Source organism: Mustela nigripes, chromosome 16 (assembly GCF_022355385.1).
Source record: "Mustela nigripes isolate SB6536 chromosome 16, MUSNIG.SB6536, whole genome shotgun sequence".
In the NCBI taxonomy this organism is placed as follows: domain Eukaryota; kingdom Metazoa; phylum Chordata; class Mammalia; order Carnivora; family Mustelidae; genus Mustela; species Mustela nigripes.
In genome coordinates this window covers 54,386,951-54,409,066 of record NC_081572.1, presented here as the reverse complement: position 1 = coordinate 54,409,066, position 22,116 = coordinate 54,386,951, and the positions used below count along the sequence as shown (strand labels likewise).

Here is a 22,116-nt window from a genome sequence, read left to right as displayed (position 1 = left end):
CATGACCTGAGCCGAAGGCAGAGGCTTTCACCCACTGAGCCAGCCAGGCACCCCCATTCTTCAGAAATTTCTTAAGAAAATAAGTAGCCAGGGCGCCTGGGTGGCTCAGTGAGTTAAGCCTCTGCCTCCAGCTCAGGTCATGATCTCAGGGTCCTGGGATCGAGCCCCGCATCGGGCTCTCTGCTCAGCAGGGAGCCTGCTCCCTCCTCTTTCTCTGCCTGCGTCTCTGCCTATTTGTGATCTCTGTCTGTCAAATAAATAAATAAAATCTTAAAAAAAAAAAAAAGAAAAGAAGTTGCCAAACTATTAACTGGGAGAAAACTATTCATAGTTTATTTATCTGCAAAAGCCTTTAACATATATAATGAAGTACAACACAAAACAAAGAACCCAATTAAAAGTACACGTTAAAGACTTAATGCATTTCACAAAGGAGGTTTGGGAGTAGATAATAAGTACATGAAAAATATGCTTCACAATATCAGTAGTTAGAGAAATGCAAATAAAAACCACAAGGAGAAACCATTTGCAAATGAGAAAACTCAGATTTCCCACGTGTGTTTAGGGAAGCACCCAGTTCAGTGTATTTCTTCCCTGGGAGTATCCTTTGCTTCTCCCACAGAACACTTCACTTTGACGTTTCTGGTCACCAGATGTGTTGGGGGGTTTTCCCACCACAGTAAGCACATGTCCAGCACCAGCTGGGGGTCCTGTGGTTTGCTTCAGTTCGGACACTGTGCAGGGGTGGCATCAGATTGCATCAGAGCCTGGCATCCAGGCTCTCTCCCACCAGACTCCTCTGCTCCCTGCTTGAGCCACCAGCCAAAGCGTCTTGTCACCTGTGCTGTCGAGTTGGCTAGAGACCAGAGGTTCCAGCAACCCCCTGGGGTTCAGTTGCTTGCTGAGCAGCACACAGAACTCAGGGTAGCACTTAGCTTTACCACTTTATTCAAGGACGTGATAGAGGGTACAGATGAACAGCCAGATGAGCAGTACAACGGATGAGCCACAGGAGGCTCCCAAGCATCAGAACGTCTGTGTGTGTGTGTGTGTCTACCAAGCCGAAAGCTCTTCCCGCTCCTTACTGTTGGGATTTTATGGAGACTTTGTCATGTAGGTATGACGAATCATTAACTCCATTCCAGCCGCTCTCCCCTCTCTGGAGGTGGCGATGGGGTATGACTGAAAATTCCAAAGTTCTAATCCTGGCGTGGCCTTCGTGGTGACTGGTCCCATTCTGGAGCTTCCAGGATTGTCAGTTTAGAACAAGAGATGCTGCCAGTGTTCTTAACCGCTCAGGAGATCACAAGGGTTTTAGGAGCTCTGTGCCAGGAGCTGGGGGCAGAGACTAAATATATATATTTTCTATTATCTGACATTATTACACACCCCCCCCCCCGAATGGATAAAACTTGAAGAGCCCACGCACGGTATATTAACAAGTGTGTGGTATAACCAGAATTCTCATCTGTTACTAGGGACAGATGAGCTCTGTGCCAGGAGCTGGCTGCAGAGACCAAATATTTTCTCTAAAAATAAAACTCCATTAAGTGTAATATGTCCTTTGAGAAAAACTTATATATCAAAATATATAATAATTGATATAAATCCTTGAAAATATTTATACAAAAAGCAGTTTAGTACATACTTTGTAGTACAGCTTGGTTTTTCACTTAGTAGATCTTTTTTTTTTTTTTTAAAGATTATTTATTTATTTATTTATTTGACAGAGAGAGATCACAAGTAGGCAGAGAGGCAGGCAGAGAGAGAGGAGGAAGCAGGCTCCCTGCTGAGCAGAGAGCCCGATGCGGGACTCGATCCCAGGACCCTGAGATCATGGCCTGAGCCGAAGGCAGCAGCTTAACCCACTGAGCCACCCAGATGCCCCTCACTTAGTAGATCTTGAAGAAATTTCTAAATATCTTACTCATTTTCAGAAGTCAGTTTATATATCTTTTCGTTATGTTTGTATAGGTGTATTATGTATTTAATGAGTTCCATACTGATAACCATTTATTTATTTTTGAAGATTTATTTGAGAGAGAGAGAGAGAGAGCAGGAGCAGAGGGGGGAGGGGCAGAGGGAGAGAAACTCAAGCAGACACTGCGTTCAGAGCCTGACGAAGGGCTCAGTCTCAGGACCCTGAGGTCATGATCTGAGCCAAAAACAAGAGTCGGATGTTTAAATGTGCACCCAAGATGCCCCCAGATTTTATTTTATTTTATTTTATTTTTTTAAAGATTTTACTTATTTGACAGAGATCACAAGTACGCAGAGAGGCAGCAGAGAGAGAGAGAGAGAGAGAGAGAGAGAGAGGAGGAAGCAGGCTCCCTGCCCAGCAGAGAGCCCAATGCGGGACTTGATCCCAGGACCCCAAGATCTTGACCTGAGCTGAAGGCTCAGGCTTAACCCACTGAGCCATCCAGGCATCCCCCAGATTTTATTTTTAAGTAATCTCTGCACCTAACCTGGGGCTCGAGCTTACAACCCTGAGGTCAAGATTTGCATGCTCCACCAACGGAGCCAGCCAGGTGCCCATGAAATGTCACATTTTTTTGATTACATATGTCCTTTCCTTCCTAGACTGAGAGTTTTTGGCCCTATTCCTATCTTAGGAGACTGGAAGTAGCTGATCTTCTCAACCTTGGCACTACTGACATTTTAGCCTGGATAATTCTTGTTACAGGAGGCTTGGCCTGGGCACTGCAGGATGCTTACTGGTGTCTCTTGACTCTGGCCCCCAGCTGGATGCCAGTAGCAATCTCCTTTCCCAGTAGTAACAGTGCAGATGGTCTCCAGACGTTGCCCCATGACCCTGGAAGTGCAAAACTGCCCGTGGCTGAGAGCCATCAATACAGAGAAGCATTGCAGGTCCACACAGATGGCTGCTGGTGCCTCTCTCCTCGCCTAGCAGCTGCTGAAGTCAGATGCCAGGGTTGCGTTCCTCCATATCTTGGGTTTTAAATGGATGCAAAAGGACGGGAAGCTTAGGGGATGGTTATAGGGGTATCTCATAGAGTCCAAGCAGCGAGTGCAGTGAAGCTTTGTGAGAAACTGCCTTGGTAGCTGTCTGAAACCAGAGCTGCCCTGTATGCATTCCATTGTACATTCAGCAAGTGTTCGTTGAATGCCTTCCGTCTGCTAGATACTGTGCTGGGCACTGGGTATGTCATGTTGGAAAAAAGAGATGCTCCTTACCACTTCATGGAACTTAAGGTTTAGGGGTGACACAGCAAATCTGTGTGTGCATGTGTATAATTACCAATAGTGTACATGCTGTTGAAGGAAAAGGACCAGCTGTAAGAGCGTATTAAAGGGGCTTGATTTAGAATGGAAGTGGTAAAGAAGTAGTCCTTGAAGGCTTCTGAACCCCGAGTAGGCTTTTACTAGATCTAGGGAAGGGACTGATGAGTGTTCCAAGTGTACATATGTAGGGTGGCAGGATGTCAAGGCGAGAAACATTCAGTTCTTCATGGAACCGAAAAGACGCCAATGTGATCAGGGGTGATTCAGGGGTGGAGAGGTAGTCCTGGGCTAGATAATGTGGGGCCTTTTGGTAAGGAGTTGGGATGGCACTCAGAGTGAGTGGGAAGCTGTACAAGGATCATAAGCAGGCGAGTGACACCATCTGACACTTCCCAGCCGAGAATTCTGACTGCTGTGCAGAGTATGTGTTGGAGGGAGGCAAGAAAGGAGTTCAGGAGTCCTTGGGAGGTGATGTGGTAGTGTTGCTGGGTGATAGTGACATCAGGTTGATGACAGCGGTGATAGAGGGAAGGATAATGACATCAGGTTGATGACAGCGGTGACAGAGGGAAATGGACGTATCCCAAAGGAATTTTGATGGTAGTATTCACAAACATCAGTAACAATTTGAATGTGGATGGTAAAGAGGGGATGATGTTCCCAGTGACTTCCAGAATTCTGGGTTAAATGATGGGTTCAGTTGCCACTGCTGAAATGAGGATGACGGGGTGTGGAGCGTCTGTGGGTGAGAACACAGAAAAGCAAGAGGTCAGCTTGGCATACATTAAGTTTGAGAAGCCCATGAAATAACCTGTTAGGTCAAGTAGATAATACTGCATACGCTCTGGTGTTGGAAATATGACTCTTCTGCCCAGAGGAGGGGAGGTGGGAGAGTAAAGGTTGAGAACTGTGAGCACATAGATGCTAATGTTGTCTGGGAGGAGTGTATCTTGATGAGGGAATTGGATCCAGGGCTGAGCCCCCAGGAAATCTAGCATGTGGAGGTTGAGTAGGAGAGGAGCTATAGACAAAGAAAACAAAGATGCTTGAGAAGTGGGAAGCAGATCATTCAGTGTGATGTCATAGAAACCACGCATTGTTTCCAAGGGCAGGTGGAAAGGATTATGGTCAGCTATGTCTCCTGCTCTGAGAGTCCTAGGAACGTGGCTTTCTTGGTGCCTCCTCCTGAGATAAACTTTTAAGGACTCCGATTCCTTATATGCTAGCAAGAAAGGTTTTTACCCATCAGTGGAGAGTGGGGCCTGGGCAGGGAAAAGATCTTAAGAAAACTTGTAACCTGTTGGTTGAGGGTAGCTTTCTTAACTTTCTCTATAAGAAACGTGGCCCAGAAAAACCCTCTAAGGGTAAGCTGTGAGTACAGCTGACCCACGTTCAGCTCGAAGGGACTGTGCCGTCTATAGCAGCAAGATGCAAACGCTGATCTCACACTCTCTACTGTTACTCTCTCCCTTAGTTGTAAGATGTTGCTGTCTGCTTCATAAATCAGTACTGCTTCAAAGCGCTGCGGATTCGTGTAATTAATATTTCCTGTTCACTGGATATGAACATCAGGATTTGGAAATTTATATTTGGAGTGTTTGAGCAACTCTTCTGGGCATCTGTCTGTCTGTCTCTTTTTTTTCTTAATTCTTCCCTTTGCCTTATCTTAAATCTGAGCAAAGATACTCATTTTCGTTAGTAGTGCCAGGAAGCAGGCAGTTTCCATGGCAACTGACAGACCCGGTTTACTGTGGAAATTTCCGGAATTAACAGAGCTGCATTGCAGAAGGATGCATAAAGCAGTATTCATCTAGAGATCCCAACAGTACGGACAGAGAAGAACAGTTGCAGTGGTGTGCAGGGTATGTGTTCTGTTTATTTTCCTGTCTAAAGAGGCTTGCGAGTTACATATATAGATATATGCTGAGGAGAGCGTAGAGCAGCCTGAGGCATGTTTGCTGTATGCTGGCTTGATGAAATGGAGGGTGCTTAGGGGAAAAGGAGGAATAAATAATTTGGAGAGAAAAGACATGTTTGGTAGCATTGGGAGGAAATCAAGAGATAAATGAATAAGAATGTGGTAATGAAAGAAGGGGAGAAAACACACATCAAGCTAATTAGATAATAGAAGGTTCTGAGCACAAGGAGACATTTATCAAAGGAAGATCTGTAGGCACTGGCAGGGTTGGGGAATCAGGTTCTCATGTCCAGGAAGAGGAAATGGGCTAAGGTAATTAGCTGTTACTTGCTGAAGGATATGTAGATGGGAAGGTTGCCTGAGGCTTCGAGCTTTGCTGCCTCTTAATATATTTATTTACCATGAGGGAGGTGACAGAGCCACAGTGGGTTATCAGACCCCTGTTTTCACTGCCTGTTGATTTGTGCGTTGTGTGTGTCAGGGGGTGGGTGAATTGGGGTTAAGAAAAAGCCAGAGATTGGTCTCGAGATGAAATTTTAGAAATAAAAGCTATAAGATTTGGGTACATGACTGGAATTCCTTTTTCTCCCAGAGAATATTGTAAATTTGAAAGAGGAAGGATACGAAAAATGAATAGGTACGACGTAGATCATTTTAACGATAGATGTCATTTAGATCATGTAGGACGCAAACCGCAGCTTGGGAGCCAATGTGGCCTGCTGCTGGTTTTTGTAAATAAAGTTTTATTGGACCATAGCCACACCTGTTTGGTTGTGTAGTTGCTACAGAGCCTGGCTGACAAAGCCTAAAATACTTACTATCTGTTTCTTTACAGAAGTTCGGTGACTCGTGGTTTAGATGGTGTATTGGATTCCTGCGGCTGCTGTAACGAATTATCACAGATTTAGTGGCTTAAAACCACAAATTTATTCTCTTGTAGTTTTGGAGACCAAAAGTCCTAAATCAGGGTGTTGGCAGGATGAGGCCTCTTCAAAGGCTCTGAGGAGGATCCTTCCTTCCCTTGCAGCTCCGGTGTCTCCTGGCTGTCCTTGGGTTGTGGTAGCATGACTCCACTCACTGCCTCTGTCTCGCTTGGCTTTCTTCCTGCGTCTCCCTGTGTCTTGCTGTGTCTCTGTCTCCTTTTCTGTCTCTTGCAAGGATGCTTGCCGTTATATTTAGGGCCCACCTGAATCCAGGATGACCTTTTTTCAAGAATCTCAATTATATCTGTAAAGACAAAGTCACCTTCTGAGGTTCCAAATGGACAAATCTGTTGTTGGGGAGGAGAGGCACGGATGGGGTCCCAATTTAGCCCAGTGCATGTGGTGTTGAAGAACTGGGTTTTGGCTTCTCAGGCCATGTTCTGTGTCAAGAGTAGCTGCTAGCTCCTGGCCGGTGTCCTGTGGAAACCTATGGAGCATATGCTCTGCAGTAGACTTGACCTGCTGGAGAGAAGGTTACACTCACTTTCCAAGGACAGGGTGGGACAGACGCAGTTAAAATCAGAGCAGACAGCCTCGGGGATGCGAACACAAGTAGCAGGGTAGAGGTCGTTGTCCCAGGGTATCACAGGAGGAAAAGTACCAGAATATTCATGGGAAACTGAGGAAGAGCAGGGTCGGATGCCTCAGACCAGTATCTCCTCGGCTCCCACCCCGAAAAGAAACAACACAGTGGATTTGGCATTCTAATGAAAGACAGAGTTTTGAGGAAGGAGACTCTTGTCTACATTAGGGCAGTGGGGAATACATGCGTGACTCAGAATAAATAAACTTCATAAGCTGTGCAGGAGTGGTAGCGCAGGACGTGTGCAGCCACAGACAGGTCTGGGAATCTGAGACTTGCTCCTGCGTGGAGGGGTCTTTGTCATGGTGGGACAGTACGAGCTGCTGGCATGGGCAGGAGGCGTCTGTGCTCTTCTCCTCCTGTGACTGAGGGAATAGGCTTCTGTCCTGGCTTCCCTGGGCTGCTTCCTTTAGCACACTGGGGCGTGTTTGGGAATGCTGGAGAAATGTTCATGCCGTGGTGAAGAATCAATCAGGTAGTAGACGAGGGGTTCCAGCGTAGATGCAGACCTGCAGGGAAAATCCCTGTATGCTGTCATTTGGGGGCCTTGGCCTATTGTCCATAGCCTCACCTGTGCCCCTTAGAAGGAAACCTCTCACGCAGACTCTGGGGGGATAATTCTCTGAAGAGTCAAGCAAAGATGGCTACAAGTGGGTCCCCATTAGGGTTCATCTGGAATAAGCAGCGGCGAGAACAAAAAACCCAAACACACTGCTGGGACTATAGGTCAGGACTTGGCCATGGACGGGTGTTTCTTGATCTCAGCATCTGTGGGCCCAGTCCAGGGTTTTCAGGCGGAGTTCCCTGGAGGATAAACCTGGATGAATTCTGTATTTCTTTTCTGATTGCTTCCTATTCGTCTCTGACCGTGTGCATCTTACACACCAAACTGAAAGGTCCAGAAGCTGTGGGGATGAAAGTTTTCTGCTTTTCCCCTTTCACAGAATATTTTGTTTAGGAACTACCACACATGTTGAATTATATGCTTCAGCGTAGATAACTTCATAGAAAGATTCAAATTCAACTGCAGTTAGATTTTAACTTGTATTTTTCTCTTGGCATCTAGAGTACACATAAGGAAATAGAATGAGTTAAGGTTTAAAGCATAGACTGGTATTAAGTTAAACTGGTTTGATCATGGTTCATCCAAGCTAAAACTTAGGCATTGTAAGAGGTTCAGAAATACCCTCGGTTTCAAGTAGGTATATTATATAAAATAGCACGTGTTCCTAAGTGTGTCTGTTAATAAAATTTATTTCTATAAAATCATCTTTTCTCATTGACTCTTTGGGATAAATGCCCCTCCCCCCGAATAATAAAAGTAAGCTTGAGAATGATTCATAGGTGTTTAAAAGATAATTCAGAAGCTGCAGGTGGGGAATGGAAAGTAGTTAAGACTCTTGCTTCTTACTTGCCTCAGGGACTAAAAGTTCTGACTTTATAAAAGCAATTTCAGATTTTTAGTACAAAATGATGTAGGAGTAGTAGTATCCTGCTGAAATATTTATTAAGAAACAAGGATGAATATATGAAACCCAGAAAATAAGACAGTTTGATGCTAAACCCTATGTAGGATCTCTGTAGGAACAAAGAAAAATTTATAGAGGGTTTCTCTTAAGAGCATTTCTATAGACCGTGGGAAGAAAGGTGGCCTCTTCAGAGCCACTGGTTTCAAAGACAGAGCACCTTTACCCCTTGTCTGCCCTCCCCCTCACTGGTGACTACCGGAAAATAAGCATGGGGCAGGGTGGGAGGAGGGAGGCGGGATGGATGCAGGCACATCGTATCCGGGCAGGGCGGTCATTCCAAGAACTGTGGGTGGGCAGAAGGGTCATAGTAGCGATATAAACGGAGGATTATGTTCTTACATTTGCTACTCTCAGTTGAAGAGTACGGTATTGGAGAACAAGGAGATCACAAAAGGAGAATTTGCCTTTGGAGCAATGCGTTCTCTGATTGGCAGTAAGCTGAGCCCCGGGGGGGGGGGGGGGTAGAACTATAGACATGGTTTGAACTATAGATACGTGATAGACAACTAAATCCCTTTCACACAAGGAGAGTGAGGCCCAAAGACATTCTCTTTCTCCTTTTCTTTCTCTTTCCTTTCACTTTTGTTGAGGTATAATGGACATTCAATTACCTGTGCATGGTTGAAGTGTACTGTTGGCTAAGTTTTGATGTGCACACACCTGTGAAACCACCCCTGCAGGCAAGTTGGCAGACCTGCCCATCACCCAAAGATTCCTTCTGCCCTGCTATAGCTTTGCCTTAAAGACATTTGCTTTGTTTTTTTTTTTTTTTGTTTTTTTGCATGTTCCATGTTCGTTTAATGTATTAACTCTTTCCTTTAGTGTCTCGAACACTCAGAAGACAGTAATCCACACAGTTTCGATGTCCTTGTCTCCCAATTCTAGCATCCCTGTCATTTCTAAATCTGTTAGAACTGAGCGACTTTTCTCTTCAGTTTGGGGCATGTTACTTTGCTTCTCTGCATACTTGTGAATTTTAGGTTGCAGCCAGATACTGAGTGCTGGATGGTTTTGCATTCTTTTTTTTTTTTTAAATTTAAGATTTTTATATATTTATTTGAGAGAGAGAGGGAGCATAAACAGGGGGAGGGGCATATAGAGAAGGAGAAGCTGACTCCCCACTGAGCAGGGAGCCCCAAGTGGGGTTTGATCCCAGGACCCTGAGATCATGACCTGAACTGAAGGCAGACACTTGACTGACTGAGCCACTTAGGTGCCTCTGTTTTTGCATCCCTAGAAATGTTTTTTTTTTTTTTTTAAATAAAGATTTTATTTATTCACTTGACAGAGAGAGAGATCACAAGTAGGCAGAGAGGCAGGCAGAGAGAGAGGAGGAAGCAGACTCCATGCTGAGCAGAGAGCCTGATGTGGGGCTCAGTCCCAGGACCCTGAGACCATGACCCGAGCCGAAGGCAGAGGCTTTAACTCACTGAGCCACCCAGGTGCCCCAGCATCCCTAGAAATATTTTAAAGCTTTGTCCTTCAGTTAAGTTAATTGGAAATAGTTGGATCCTTTGGGTCTTGCATTTTAGCTTTGGTGGGCATCCTGAGTGCTCCTCCAGCCTGGGTATTTCCCCTCTCATCCTTCTGGATGGTTCGTCCCCTGACCTGTATGGTTTCTTTGTAAGAGTGCGAGAACTTTGCGGGAACCCCAAGGAGGGTTCTGCGCATATCTGTGGGGTTCTTCTCTGCAGCTCTCTCTTATCTGGTACTCTATGTCTCGGACTCTAGCTACCTTGGTCTCCTCAGGTGCCCAGGATCTCCCTGACCCCCATCACAGACTGTGGGCCCTTCCAGACAGGAAGCTGGGGGCAGTTACAGGGCTCCCCTTGTGTATTTCCTGTCTGTTGGCTGTCGGCGTTCACTGCTCTTTGTTGTCTGGTGTCCAGTGTCTTCAAGACCGTCTCATATTCTTTCTGTTTTTTGTAGTTGTTCCCGGTGTGAGAGGAGGTCTGTGTGCTGATGCTGTGCAGTAGCCCAAGCCCAGGTGCCACACGGATCCTCCTTGTGAGATGGGAGCGGGAATTAGGGAACTCGGGAGCCATAGCCTCATGACTTTGAGAAAGAGCATCTCTGAATGTGATATTTTGCAGCATTCCTAATACAGTAGAAGACATCATGGTGTTTATAAAAAAAAGCATTGGCAGATTGTGCAGAAGTGGATAAATGGGCAACAGGATTACTGATAGGAGGATAGAGGAGAAAAGATGATTGCCAGGAAACTGGAAACGCAGCCGTGGCATGAAGTCTGTATCACACGCGGAAGCGAACGTAAATGATACTGAGTGACCGCAGAAGAGAAGAATGGAACAGAGTAATGGATTTGAAAGTATACACATTTTTGAATTATCTAAAAAAGATTTTATTTATTTCAGAGGGAGAGAGTGCTGCCTCTGTGCACATGGTGTGGGGAGGACAGTGCGTAAGGGGCAGAGAGAGAGAGAGAATCTCAAGCAGACTCTGGGTGCACAGCCAATGCGGCTTGATCTCATGACCCTGAGATCAGGATCTAAGCTGAAATCAAGAGACCAGTGCTCAACCAACTGAGCCATCCAGGCGCTCTCTAATTTTTTACATGTTTAAATTCATAAATGGAATGGGGAGGTGGGCAGCACCCTGGAGAAATATTTACAATGCAGGACCAAGAGTCAGTCTGTCTGTTAATAAAGGACTTCTGTCCAAAGCAGCAATGGCAAGTGCTGGGCAAGGAGGGCTGGGGGGTGTTCCCTCAGGCAGTTAACCCACGAAGAGCCACGTGTTCACCAGATGGCGAGAGACGTCCGACTCTAAGGGTAAGAAATCAGAATGCCACTTTAAAGAGTGATGTTACCCTTCTCGCCTTTCAGGTCAGTGTGAGGGAGAACGTGCATGGCCCGGGCCCTGTGGGCACCCACAGCCGGTGCCCTGACTCGGGCCGACCGGCCATGCAGCATGGCAGTAACTGTGTGGACCAGGTCATGGTTAATAGGTCAGAAACAGACGAGGTGAGGTCTGTCAAGCAATAGGCGTGAGATCTCATTTTGTGCCAGAAAGACACAAAGGGTATATATACTGAGTTGTTGAGAGCAGTTTGTTCTGGATTATGATTGAGTTTTCTGTTTTTCCTTTTTAGTCTGTGTGACATTGTCTGGTGGGAAAAAGAGGTTTGAGTACTTGTCCTGTTGACAAGTGTAGTGGAACACTGGGTTTAGCAGAGAGGGGGAGGAGGGTGTGGCTAGAGCTGCCCCAGGTAACCTTGGCTTTGTCAGCTGTGACTCTTCAGAAAATAGGTCCACCTACCTGTGTGCAAAGCCCTGGGCAGCTTTATTAGACAGTTTACATAGAAGTAAGCTTTTCTTGGTGACCAGTCTGATGAGTGCTCTGAACATTATGTCACAGTGTTTTGTTTTTTTTGGTGGGGGAGGGACTCTACAGGATTTCTAGACTCTACAGGATTTCTACTAATTTCTCCAGGAAATTAGTCTGGGTCAGTAAAAAGATGACAGCTAAAACACAGTGGCTCCAAGTCAGTTCGTTAAGGAGTAACGGGACACATGGGTCATTTCTCTCTGGAGGATTGGCCATCAGAGAGGGTACAGAAAGGACTTCCATGCTGACACATGGGCTCAGAAATTATAGTTTTGGGGTTTTCTTTTATATACGTTTTTATTTTTTTAAAGATTTTATTAATTTATTAGAGATCATAAGTAGGCAGAAAGGCAGGCAGAGAGAGAGTTGAGCAGAGAGCTCAATGTGGGGCGTGATCCCAGGACCCTGAGACCATGACCTGAACCGAAGGTAGAGGCTTAACACACTGAGCCACCCAGTCGCCACCCCCCCCTTTTAAAAATAAAATTTACTTATTTTTTGGGTTTTCAGGTAACAAGGTAATCCCCTGATTTCAAAAAGTAATTTCTGTATATCGAATTATATTTTAATAAGGTCTATATTGCGTAGATTCGAGCATTCTACCCATCATTTTGCATGTTTTGTAAAAAAACACACCTATTCCACTTACTTGCGATGCCCATAGCATCTGTGTCCATTGTTTCTGTGTGTATGTTGTTGCACACAACATATACAAAAGATTAGGTATGGGATTTAGATGGGCCATAAGAAATCAGGGATACCAGAACTAAGGATTTTGTTACTGTTTTTGTCCTGTTTGTAACTGGTCTGTGGGTCTGAAGCCAGTCGGCATCATTGGCCCTCAGCCACGAAGTGCTCATAGCACTTCCCAGTCATCGTGATGACCAAACTCTGGCCTGTTCCCTCCCTCCCCACTACTTGGGGATGCTGGATACCTCCTTCGTGGACAGTTCCTGGGAAATATAATGGTGTTATGGGCTGTATTAAGTGGAAATGATCAGTTTTCATATAAACAACGTGAAGACAAATGACGGCTTAAATAAGACAGTTTCTTTCTTTCTGTAGATGCAGTCTGGAGGTAGGCAGGCCTAGGGTTGGTGTAATGACTTCATGGTCATTAGAGTCTAGAGATCTTCAATATTTTGCTTCCTCATTCTCAGTACATGAGTTTCCTTCTCAAGGACCTGAGAGTGGCTGGAACTCCAGTCATCACCAACATTCTAGGCAACAAGAAGGAGAAGGGGGGGAAGAAAAAAAGGAAAAAAAGACCTTCCTTCCAGCTGAGTCAGCTCCTTTAAATACCCCCTTTATATTACTGCTTCTTACTGCCAGGAAGTTTGATTCTTTGTCAGCTTGGCCCATCATAACAAACTACAGATTGGGTGTTTTAAACAACAGTGGTTCTGGAAGCTGGGAAGATCAGGGTGCTGACAAGGTGGGTTTCATTCGGAGGATTCTTCTCTTGGCTTGTAGGTGCCACCATCTTGGTAGGTGCTCATGTGACCTTTGTGTAAGTGTGAGGTTGGGGGAGAGACTCCACTGGGAATAGCTGTGTGGTGTCCTTCTTCTAGGACACTAATCCTGTATTGGATCAGGACTCCATCCTTATGACTTCATTTAACCTTAATTACCTCCTCAGAGGCCCTGTCTCCAGTAGTCGCTTTGGGGGTTAAGGCTTTGATGTGAATTTTGGTGGGAGGGGTGAGGGCTCAGGCACAGTTCATTCTGTAGCAGCTGGGAAGTACAGCATGTTAGCTGCCCCAGCAAAGGATGGTGACCTTATCGAGAAGAAGAGGATGGGTGTTGGGTGGCAGCTGACTCAGTTCCCCATTGGACCGTCAGATGCTTGAAGGTGGAACCCTGTGGAGCATTCACTGAAGGCAGCTCAAGATACTCTATGAAATTATCCACAGAGAACTGGGAAAGGGAGAGAGATTTAGAAGTAATTGCTGATAAAACACAGCCCCTGGTCTGAAGAAAGTGATATCCCAGAGAGAAGTAAGAGTGTAGCTAATGGCAGTTTTACATTGCTGCTTGCTGGTCTTTACATTTTCCCGGTCTTCGTCACGAGTGTGTTTTCTGCTGTTCATATATTTTCTCTCTAGGCCTGCTATTTAGTTTAGGACAGAACTTTTGTCTTAGGACAGAAGTCACCATCAGCAGACTGCACATAATCTCCTTGTTGCCCTGGAGCCTCTTGGTGAACTTTTTTAGAAGTGGAATAAACCAGGACTTTGAAGTTACAGGTATAACGCAGGTCACGAAAGTGTTTGTCTTTTGTACTTCTGTGCACTTCTGTAAGGGGGCTGAAGGGAGTTGGTTGCACATTATTGTGTCAGTGGAGAGCTCTGAAACTCATGGCACCTGGAAGCTCTTACGTCACATGGAAATCATTTATTCTCTCCAAACTCTAGAATTTGTATGATTGGATTTCATTTTCTTATTATTCAATACTTTGTTAACATTTTTGAAAATTTGGGGTTTTGGTTACATAGAGGTCTAGTAAAAAATGAAGAAGCCTCCTTTTGATTTGTGTTTGGCATCAGTTGGGAGAGATGTAGGAACCAGACATAGGGAGATGACAAGATTTTCATATGTATTTTTTTAAAGTATTTATTTATTTATTTGAGAGAGAGAGAGAGCGCACTTGTGTAGCGTGGGGCCAAGTGGGGGGACAGGGAAAGAATCCAAGGCAGACTCCTACCTGAGGTGGAGCCCAAGGCATCATGACCTGAACGTGAGCCAAAGCCAAGTGAACTGAACCAAGATTCATTGTATTCTTGATAAAATTGGAAATTTTAGCTCAGATTTTCAGGCCAGAATATTTCGCTAACTCCTCCCGGCCTCAACATAATTAGACTTACGCATCCCTTCAGTGGCAGCCTCTTATCAAAGGCATGACAGAGGGACAGCCAGAGTGTCTGTATCCTCTCTGCAGGACATCTGGCTTCAAAAGAGAGGACTTGAACCGAGTGTGTTTAGTTTCTTCTTCCATATTCACTGGTCAGCAGTAAGGGCTCAAGTGAGAGACCCAATCCCTCTCTGTGGAAAGATGAAGCATGGGGGGTACAAATGTTCCCTTAAACAATTGGGAGAGGTAAGCTCTAAAATCTTTTATTTTTTTTTAGTCATTCATGTGGCATCCCTTTACAAAGGCAGGGAATAGAGTCTTGAAAAGGAACGTGGACATACTAGCTGCAGGGGACGTGGACCCAGCCTGTTTATGTTAATCAGCACATCTGCTACTAAGACGCAGTGTGTCCATGAGTTGATTTTCCAAATTTGGCTCCAGTCCATTAATAAAGTTGATTGTGTATGGTTTTTTTAAGATTTTAACTTTCTGTTGATGTCTGTAGAGTTCACCCAAGTTTATTACTGCCCTGAAAGTTCTACTTACCTTTCTATGAGAGAAAATATTTGAATGGTGACATCAGTTGTATCTGAACAGCTTCCCAGGTGCTAGTCTCCATCCCCAAACGCTGCTGTTGGAAATACTATATTCATCAGAGGTGCCCTTGCAATCAGACTTGTGATCTGTGGGCATTAAAAGAATTAAGTGTATAGCTAACTTTTAAACTAGAATGTATATCATTTGATAGTCTAATTCCAAGTCCAATTATGACAAAGTCCATTCTAACTTGTTTTCATATTAAAGACCTCTAAATCCAAAGGAGAATGTTACCAACTTACTTAAGGACTTTTCTGTATACATGGTTAGATATGGGACTGGGAATTGCTCCTGTGTGAGATTTGAGTGAGTTTGAGACTTGGAAGCTCAGTCCTTTGCTTGTTTCTTGAATAGAGCCCAACAGAGGGAATGGGGAGATGTCTGGGTTAGGAATTGCTCATGTGGAGCACTTAATATACATTTTAGAAGGACAAATGTAAGAGTAAATATAAGGTCTTGGGCTGAACTTAGTTACGGATGAGGCAGAGGCATTGGAGGTAACTTATAGGTTAGTAGGGTTGAGCTGAGCAGATTTTCAGGTAAGATATTAATAATGAAATCTGGGAATTTTTGATCCTTTCTAGTAGAAGTAGCACTTAAATCCTAATGTGTCAATCCTTGACACATTGGCCCCAAGATAAAAAACTACAGCCAAGGTTTTGGACACTTAGTACAGTTGCCTCAGTGGTTGACTGCTCTAATGTAATGGTAAACAGTCAGATTAGACTGCATCTCTGTCCAGTCCTTCCTTGGAAGCCATTGGGATTGGACTAATTTTTAAAACAATGACTGTGAAATTGGATTCGATTTCACAGGAAAGATCTCCAGCCTGCTGGAAGTGGAGACTCCATGAACATGCTTCATGATGGCATAACCATAGCATGTTTTTTTCTGTGACTTTCACAACTTTTTCTGTTAAATGAGAAGATGGACTCGGGAATAGCCTCGTTCTGCTGTTCACTTTTTGTTTCAGCAGCTTTACTGAGATATTTACTGAGCTTTACTGAGATACAATCTACTCCTTACACTATACAGTTCAGTTACCTTTCCTATGTTCAGAGTTGTGCGTCTGTCACCTTACTCAGTTTTTTGAATATTTGCATTAGCCCAGGGAGAAAACTCGCATCCCTTAGCTGTCAGTCTGTTTGCTTCAAAAAAAAAAAAAAAAAAAAGACCTCATCCAGAAACTATGCAGCACATTACAATAAGCCAAGCTATTTGAAGAGATATTCCGTGATTCTAAAAATTGATCTTGTAGTAATAGTTAATATTACAACTTGTTATTCCGTGGTTTGTATGGTAGTGAAATGCTCCAAATCTCAGGAAGGCTAGCAACAGACGCTATCTAATGCAACGTATTCATGTCAGTGACAACCTTTGCCGTATTCTGTAGGCTAGAAACAGGTTGCAGGTCTTGTCCACACTCAGAGAAAGGAGCTTACACAGAGCTGTGAACCCAGGGAAATGCAGCTCACAGGGAGCACCTTAAAGCCCATCTGCCACGCCCAGGAATTAGTGAATAATGTGAAAATGTTACTTCCAGTTTGCACGGTACTTAAACTAACTCTTTTTCAGCTACCCTCAGCAATTGGCTGGTGCTGTCTGTTTCACCAATGATTAAACTGAGTCACAGAGATGGTGTTTACATGCGAGTGATCATAGAACAATAATCATTTGCAAATGAACTCCTTTGTGTTAGGATATTTCTACATCATGAAAAAGATTGCTAAGAAAATTAGTCACTAGGGTCGACTGGTGAAAGTATGTTGTAAACAGAAAATAACTTGTGTGAAAACAGCTGGTATTACGACTTACTGTGACCTGGGAATCCGGCAGTCAGAGTGCCGGCTTACTACCTGGTTATTTGGACAAAGTGTATAGTCTTTGAGTCGTCTTGAATCGTGGTTACTATTAATACTAGTAAAGACAGCAATTCTGGGGAAATGATTTTGAAATTCTGGATATTTTGAGAGCCTTTAAAGTAGCTACAAAAAACAGTTCTGCTAACCTGAGAAGATGTATCTAAATTTTGGAAGACGAAAAATAAATAACCAAGCATGTAAATTTTTCTTGCTTGTGTTCCTGGATCAGATTTTTTTTAAAATTTTTAAATTTTTTATTTTTTATTAAGATATAATGTATTATTAGCCCCAGGGGTACAGGTCTGTGAATGGTCAGGCTTACACACCTCACAGCACTCAGCAATAGTACATACCCTCCCCAGTGTCCATAACCCAGCCACCCTCTCCTTCTTCCGCCCCCCCCCAGCAACTCTCAGTTTGTTTTGTGAGATTATGAGTCTCTTATGGTTTGTCTCTCTCCCGATCCCATCTTGTTTCATTTTTTCCTTCCCGACCCCCCAAACCCCCCACTTTACCTCTCAGCTTCTTCATATCAGGGAGATCATATGATAATTGTCTTTCTCTGATTGGCTTATTTTGCTCAGCATAATACCCTCTAGTTTCATCCACATCATTGCAAAAGGCAAGATTTCATTTCTTTTCATGGCTGCATAGTATTCTATTGTATATGTGTGTGTGTGTGTGTGTGTGTGTGTGTATACCACATCTTTATCCATTCATCTGTTGATAGACACCTAGGTTCTTTCCTAATAGTTAGGCTATTGTGGACGTTGCTGCTATAAAATTTGGGTACGTGTGCCCCTTCGGATGACTACATTTGTATCTTAAGCGTAAATACTCAGTTTTCACACTCTAGTTTTGATATAGTTCACTCCTACACATTGGTGTCAGGGAGCAGGGCGGGGGCGGGAGGGGGACGGGAGCACAGAGAGAGGAATGAGATTGTTTTTATGTCTTTCGTTGGATTTGCTTTTTTACAAAGCATGGTTACAAGTTAATGTGTTGATCTCCAGGTTGGAAGTTTGGAGACGGTTTTTTAATTTAACGAAAATCCATAATGAGATTTTTGTCCACTCATCATTTGGTTTTCACCTCATCGCTCTATCTAGGTTGAAGGGTTCAGAGTTGATGGGTACATGACAGTTTTTCTCCTGGAGGCAGCTGGCCGTTCATTTGACTACCCCCTACCTCAGTGTGGTATGGGCAGGAACAGGGCAGTATGTAGGGTCCTATTTCCCAAACTTTGCCAAAATCACTTGGGGATCTTTAAAAATACTGTTTTTTTACTCCTGCCTCCAGATACTCTAATTTAATTGCTGTGAGATGATACCTGGGCATCTGCATTTTAAGAAGCACACCAGGTAATTATAATATGCAGCCAAGTTCAGGAGCGGCTGTCCTTAGAATGGAGGGCCTGGGGTTATTATCATCAGGTAAGGTAGGGTAAGAACTGTTCGGAAATGAGGTTCGTAGCTCTTGGGATTTTGCACTGGGTAATGCAGTTTTGCACAGTTTGGAAAAGATCTTGTATTTGGACATGAAAACTGGTCTACAGAATTACTTTCTTCAATAACTGGAAACTTGGTTTTCTGAATCACATTAAAGCTGTGTTTATTGACTCCCTGAGTTTAGGCCTTTCTTATTGAGTTCAGTGTGTAAAAAACCAAGACGACGTAAACAAAACAACTCCAAAAACCTGGAGGTCAGAGGGTGTTAGCAGCTTGAAAAACGTTTTCCCACGCATTCATCAGTGCTAGCTATAAGAAAACGTCAAAACCTATTTAAAATGTGGAAAAATTGCTTCCCAATATTTTAACAGAGAGAGACTGAGAACACACAGCATTGAATCGTCAGGAAAACTGAAGATCTCCCCTGAGCAGCACTGGGATTTCACTGCGGAGGACTTGAAAGACCTTGGAGAAATTGGACGAGGAGCTTATGGTTCTGTCAACAAAATGGTCCACAAACCAAGTGGGCAAATAATGGCAGTTAAAGTAGGTGATGCCCGTCATTCTTTTTGGCACTTTCCTCCATTAGGTGCGATTTCTGGGTGCAGCACTATCCCTATTGTTCTGTTCATGCTTGTGTGGTAAACACGGGTGTTTGTAAGACTGTTTCTCCAAATCCTCTGAGGGTGTTTTGTACAATGGTTGTCTTGTTGGTGAAACATTTGCTATTGCCCCAGAAACGCGAGTGTATGAAGCGTGCATGTTCACTGCACTTTGGGCGTGATGCATTAACGTGTTTTAAACTTCAGGCCCTTCCACTGCCAAGGTGAGTTCAGGCCGGGCGGCTGCACCCCTGGGAGCAGGGCAGTGCTGCACTGAGCCAGGCGGGGAGCTGGAAGAAGAGGCAGTGCACTGGGTTGGGCAAGGTGCGGGGCTAGGGCTAACAGCAGTCTTACTGAAGGTTTCCTGGAAACCACGCACATGCTGTTGCCACTAACCTCAACCTTACTCGGCCCTGACCGGCTCGGCTCCTGTTTGTTTATTTCGTCTCCATCAGTACTGCCCTGTTCCCCGGTTGGAAAGTTGTATCGACATGCATACCTTGTGATAATGCTGTCTCCTCCTGTCCTTACTGTGAGTGCCATACCATATAATATGCTCGTTTAAAACGAAAGAAAGAAAGTCAAGAATGGCCAGAAATGGAGATCAGCCTGTAGACTGTACCTGGCAGGCTGATGGGGGTACCTGTTATGAACGGATGGTTTCCATCCGACGCCTGTGGGCCCATGTAACTGTAATGTGTTTCATCTGTTTGTTTAGACACTGAACAGATGTTTGCTGTGTGTAAGATGTTACAGGAACATCGACAGTGTTGGAGGTGGGAGTTTAAAAAGAAAAAGGACTAATGAGATACAACCATTCCCTTGTCCAACTTAAAATCCGTAGGGGAACCAGTAACGCCTCAGTTTACTAATTGACAGTCTGAGCTAGTCAGCTTCCTGTCAGCGCCCTATCGGGAGAGTTTGTCACAGTGACCTGACAGGGGAGGAGCCTCAGTTTCGTAACTGACTTTGGGAGTGGATTTGTATCGCATTAATGTGAAATGCTATCTGTGCTGAAGTTTATTGTGAGCAAAATGTTCCTCTCTTTTTGCCTCCGTCATTGTTGAGCATTTCTGTTTGGGAGGGGTCATATGAAACTGAAGGGAAATTAATGATGGGGGGGAAATTTTATGATTCTCCTGATGGGCTCTTAGCCTTGTTTTTTGGTCATAGTTCTTTTGCAATGTGCTGACACCTATAGGCTTTTTTCTTAGCATGACTCAAACAGAGACAAGATTTTACCTAGAATTGGGGGACCTCTATAGAAGCACAGGCTAAGGCCTCTGTTTTTATTATCTGTTGAAATAAAATAGTGTCTTCCTTGCAGTGTGGAATGATTTTCCCATTTTTATTTTATGCCACTGCAGTGTAAGTGGAAAGTCATTTTCTTTAGATTTTCTCGGATGAGGATTGCATTGCTCTTATGTACTCTCTGCAGGTGACATCTGCTGTTCCTTGGCTGGGTCTTAAGGGAGAGCTAGCCTATATAACTGAAGTTCTAAACTTTCTTGCAGATACTAGGGAAAGGACTTGTAAATAATTATGTACTGCTTTTCTCAGTCTGTGTTCTCTGCTTTACCATGTAGATCAATATCGTAATCTGTTTCATTATCTGGATAGACTTGAGCCGTGGTTAGTAGGTTTTCAAGGTAAAGAAGGAACGGGCTTCATTGTGACTTGAACAAAGTGTTTTTTTTAAAGATTTTATTTATTTATTTGACAGAGAGAGATCACAAGTAGGCAGAGAGGCAGGCAGAGAGAGAAGAGGAAGCAGGCTCCCCGCTGAGCAGAGACCCTGATGCGGGGCTCGATCCCAGGACCCTGAGATCATGACCTGAGCTGAAGGCAGAGGCTTAACCCACTGAGCCACCCAGGCGCCCCAAGAAAAGGTTTTCTTAATTTGATTTGAACTCTGTAATGCTTACTTGAGTTTCGAAGGAATTTAAGGGCAAATATAGGAAATTGCTGACTTCTACTTGTAATCTGACCTTATTTTGAGAACCCTATTAGAATGCCTTTAAAATCCCAGCTCTTAAGAAGTACTTCTGAGGTGGTCGTAGGACCTACAGATTGGTAATGGTCATGTCTGTATCTGCCAGTTGATACTGTCTCTTTTGTCGATCTGCTGGAATTCCTGAGCCAGCGTGTTAGTTTAGCCTGGGGAGGGTGGTGACAGGACGTAGCCACTGACATGTTGGCAGGGCATAGTGTCGGATTCCATGACATTGTATGATACTTGAAGAGGGTTTCTTCCTTAATACACATTAAGGTTTGATACCAATTTGATGATTGATAGATGATGTCTACTATTTTTATATTTTTAAAGATTTATTTATTTGAAAAAGAGAGACAGCACACGTGACAGGGAGGGACAGAAGCCGAGGGAGAACCAGGGAACCTGATGAGCAGGGAACCTGATGAAGGACTTGATCTCAAGATCCTGGGATCATGACCTGAGCCAAAGGCAGATGCTTAACCTAGACTGAGCCACCCAGGCGCCCCTACAGTTTCTAAAGGTGTGTCTTGTTGGTCTCTGAAAGAGCTTATCCTTTTGTCACACCTGAGAGTTTGTTCCTTTATCAGGTAGGCCCACGGACCAGATTGATAAGTACACACACAGGCAGCTACACACACAGGCAGCGTGTGGTTAGGGAATTGAGTTGACATTTTCCATGTAGATAGTTTGATGACTAAGCACCCATCGTGTTTAGCTTTGAGATAAGGACTATAGAGATTTAAAAGAATGGGAGGTAGTGGTTCACACTCCCATGAGTTTTCCATTGTTGTTGGTAAAAGGAGGACACACTTGAAGCGGTTCTATACCAGTGTTTTAATATGCACTTTAATAGGGCAGGATTACTTGATTAAACATTAAGTTTATCTTAGAAATACATTATCCTTAAGATTTATTTGCAGTATCTAAACAAAAGTGAAATGTGGTATTAGACTGATTTTTCTTCTTCTTCTTCTTCCTCATTTTTAGTTTTGAGGGAGCCCTTCCCCAGTTTTATTTTGTCACATGGAAGAAATGCTTGAAAAGATGATTTGTTAGTTACCAGAAACAGTAACTTAAAAATCGGTTAAGACGTAACTTAAAAATCGGTTAAGATCTAATAATTCAGATTCAGCAAGGTAACACCCAGCATATG

General features: G+C 44.0%; 1 protein-coding gene across 3 annotated transcripts in view; it reads left to right on the top strand.

Annotated features, from left to right (window-relative positions):
- The window catches only part of MAP2K4 (mitogen-activated protein kinase kinase 4), a 132,312-nt gene that overhangs the window by 49,397 nt on the left and 60,799 nt on the right, over positions 1-22,116 (top strand). For all 3 annotated transcript variants that reach the window (XM_059378487.1, XM_059378488.1, XM_059378486.1), the window contains one exon: positions 18,737-18,911. In XM_059378487.1, coding sequence (XP_059234470.1) covers positions 18,737-18,911 — 175 coding nt within the window. The remainder of the gene's footprint in view (positions 1-18,736; positions 18,912-22,116) is intronic.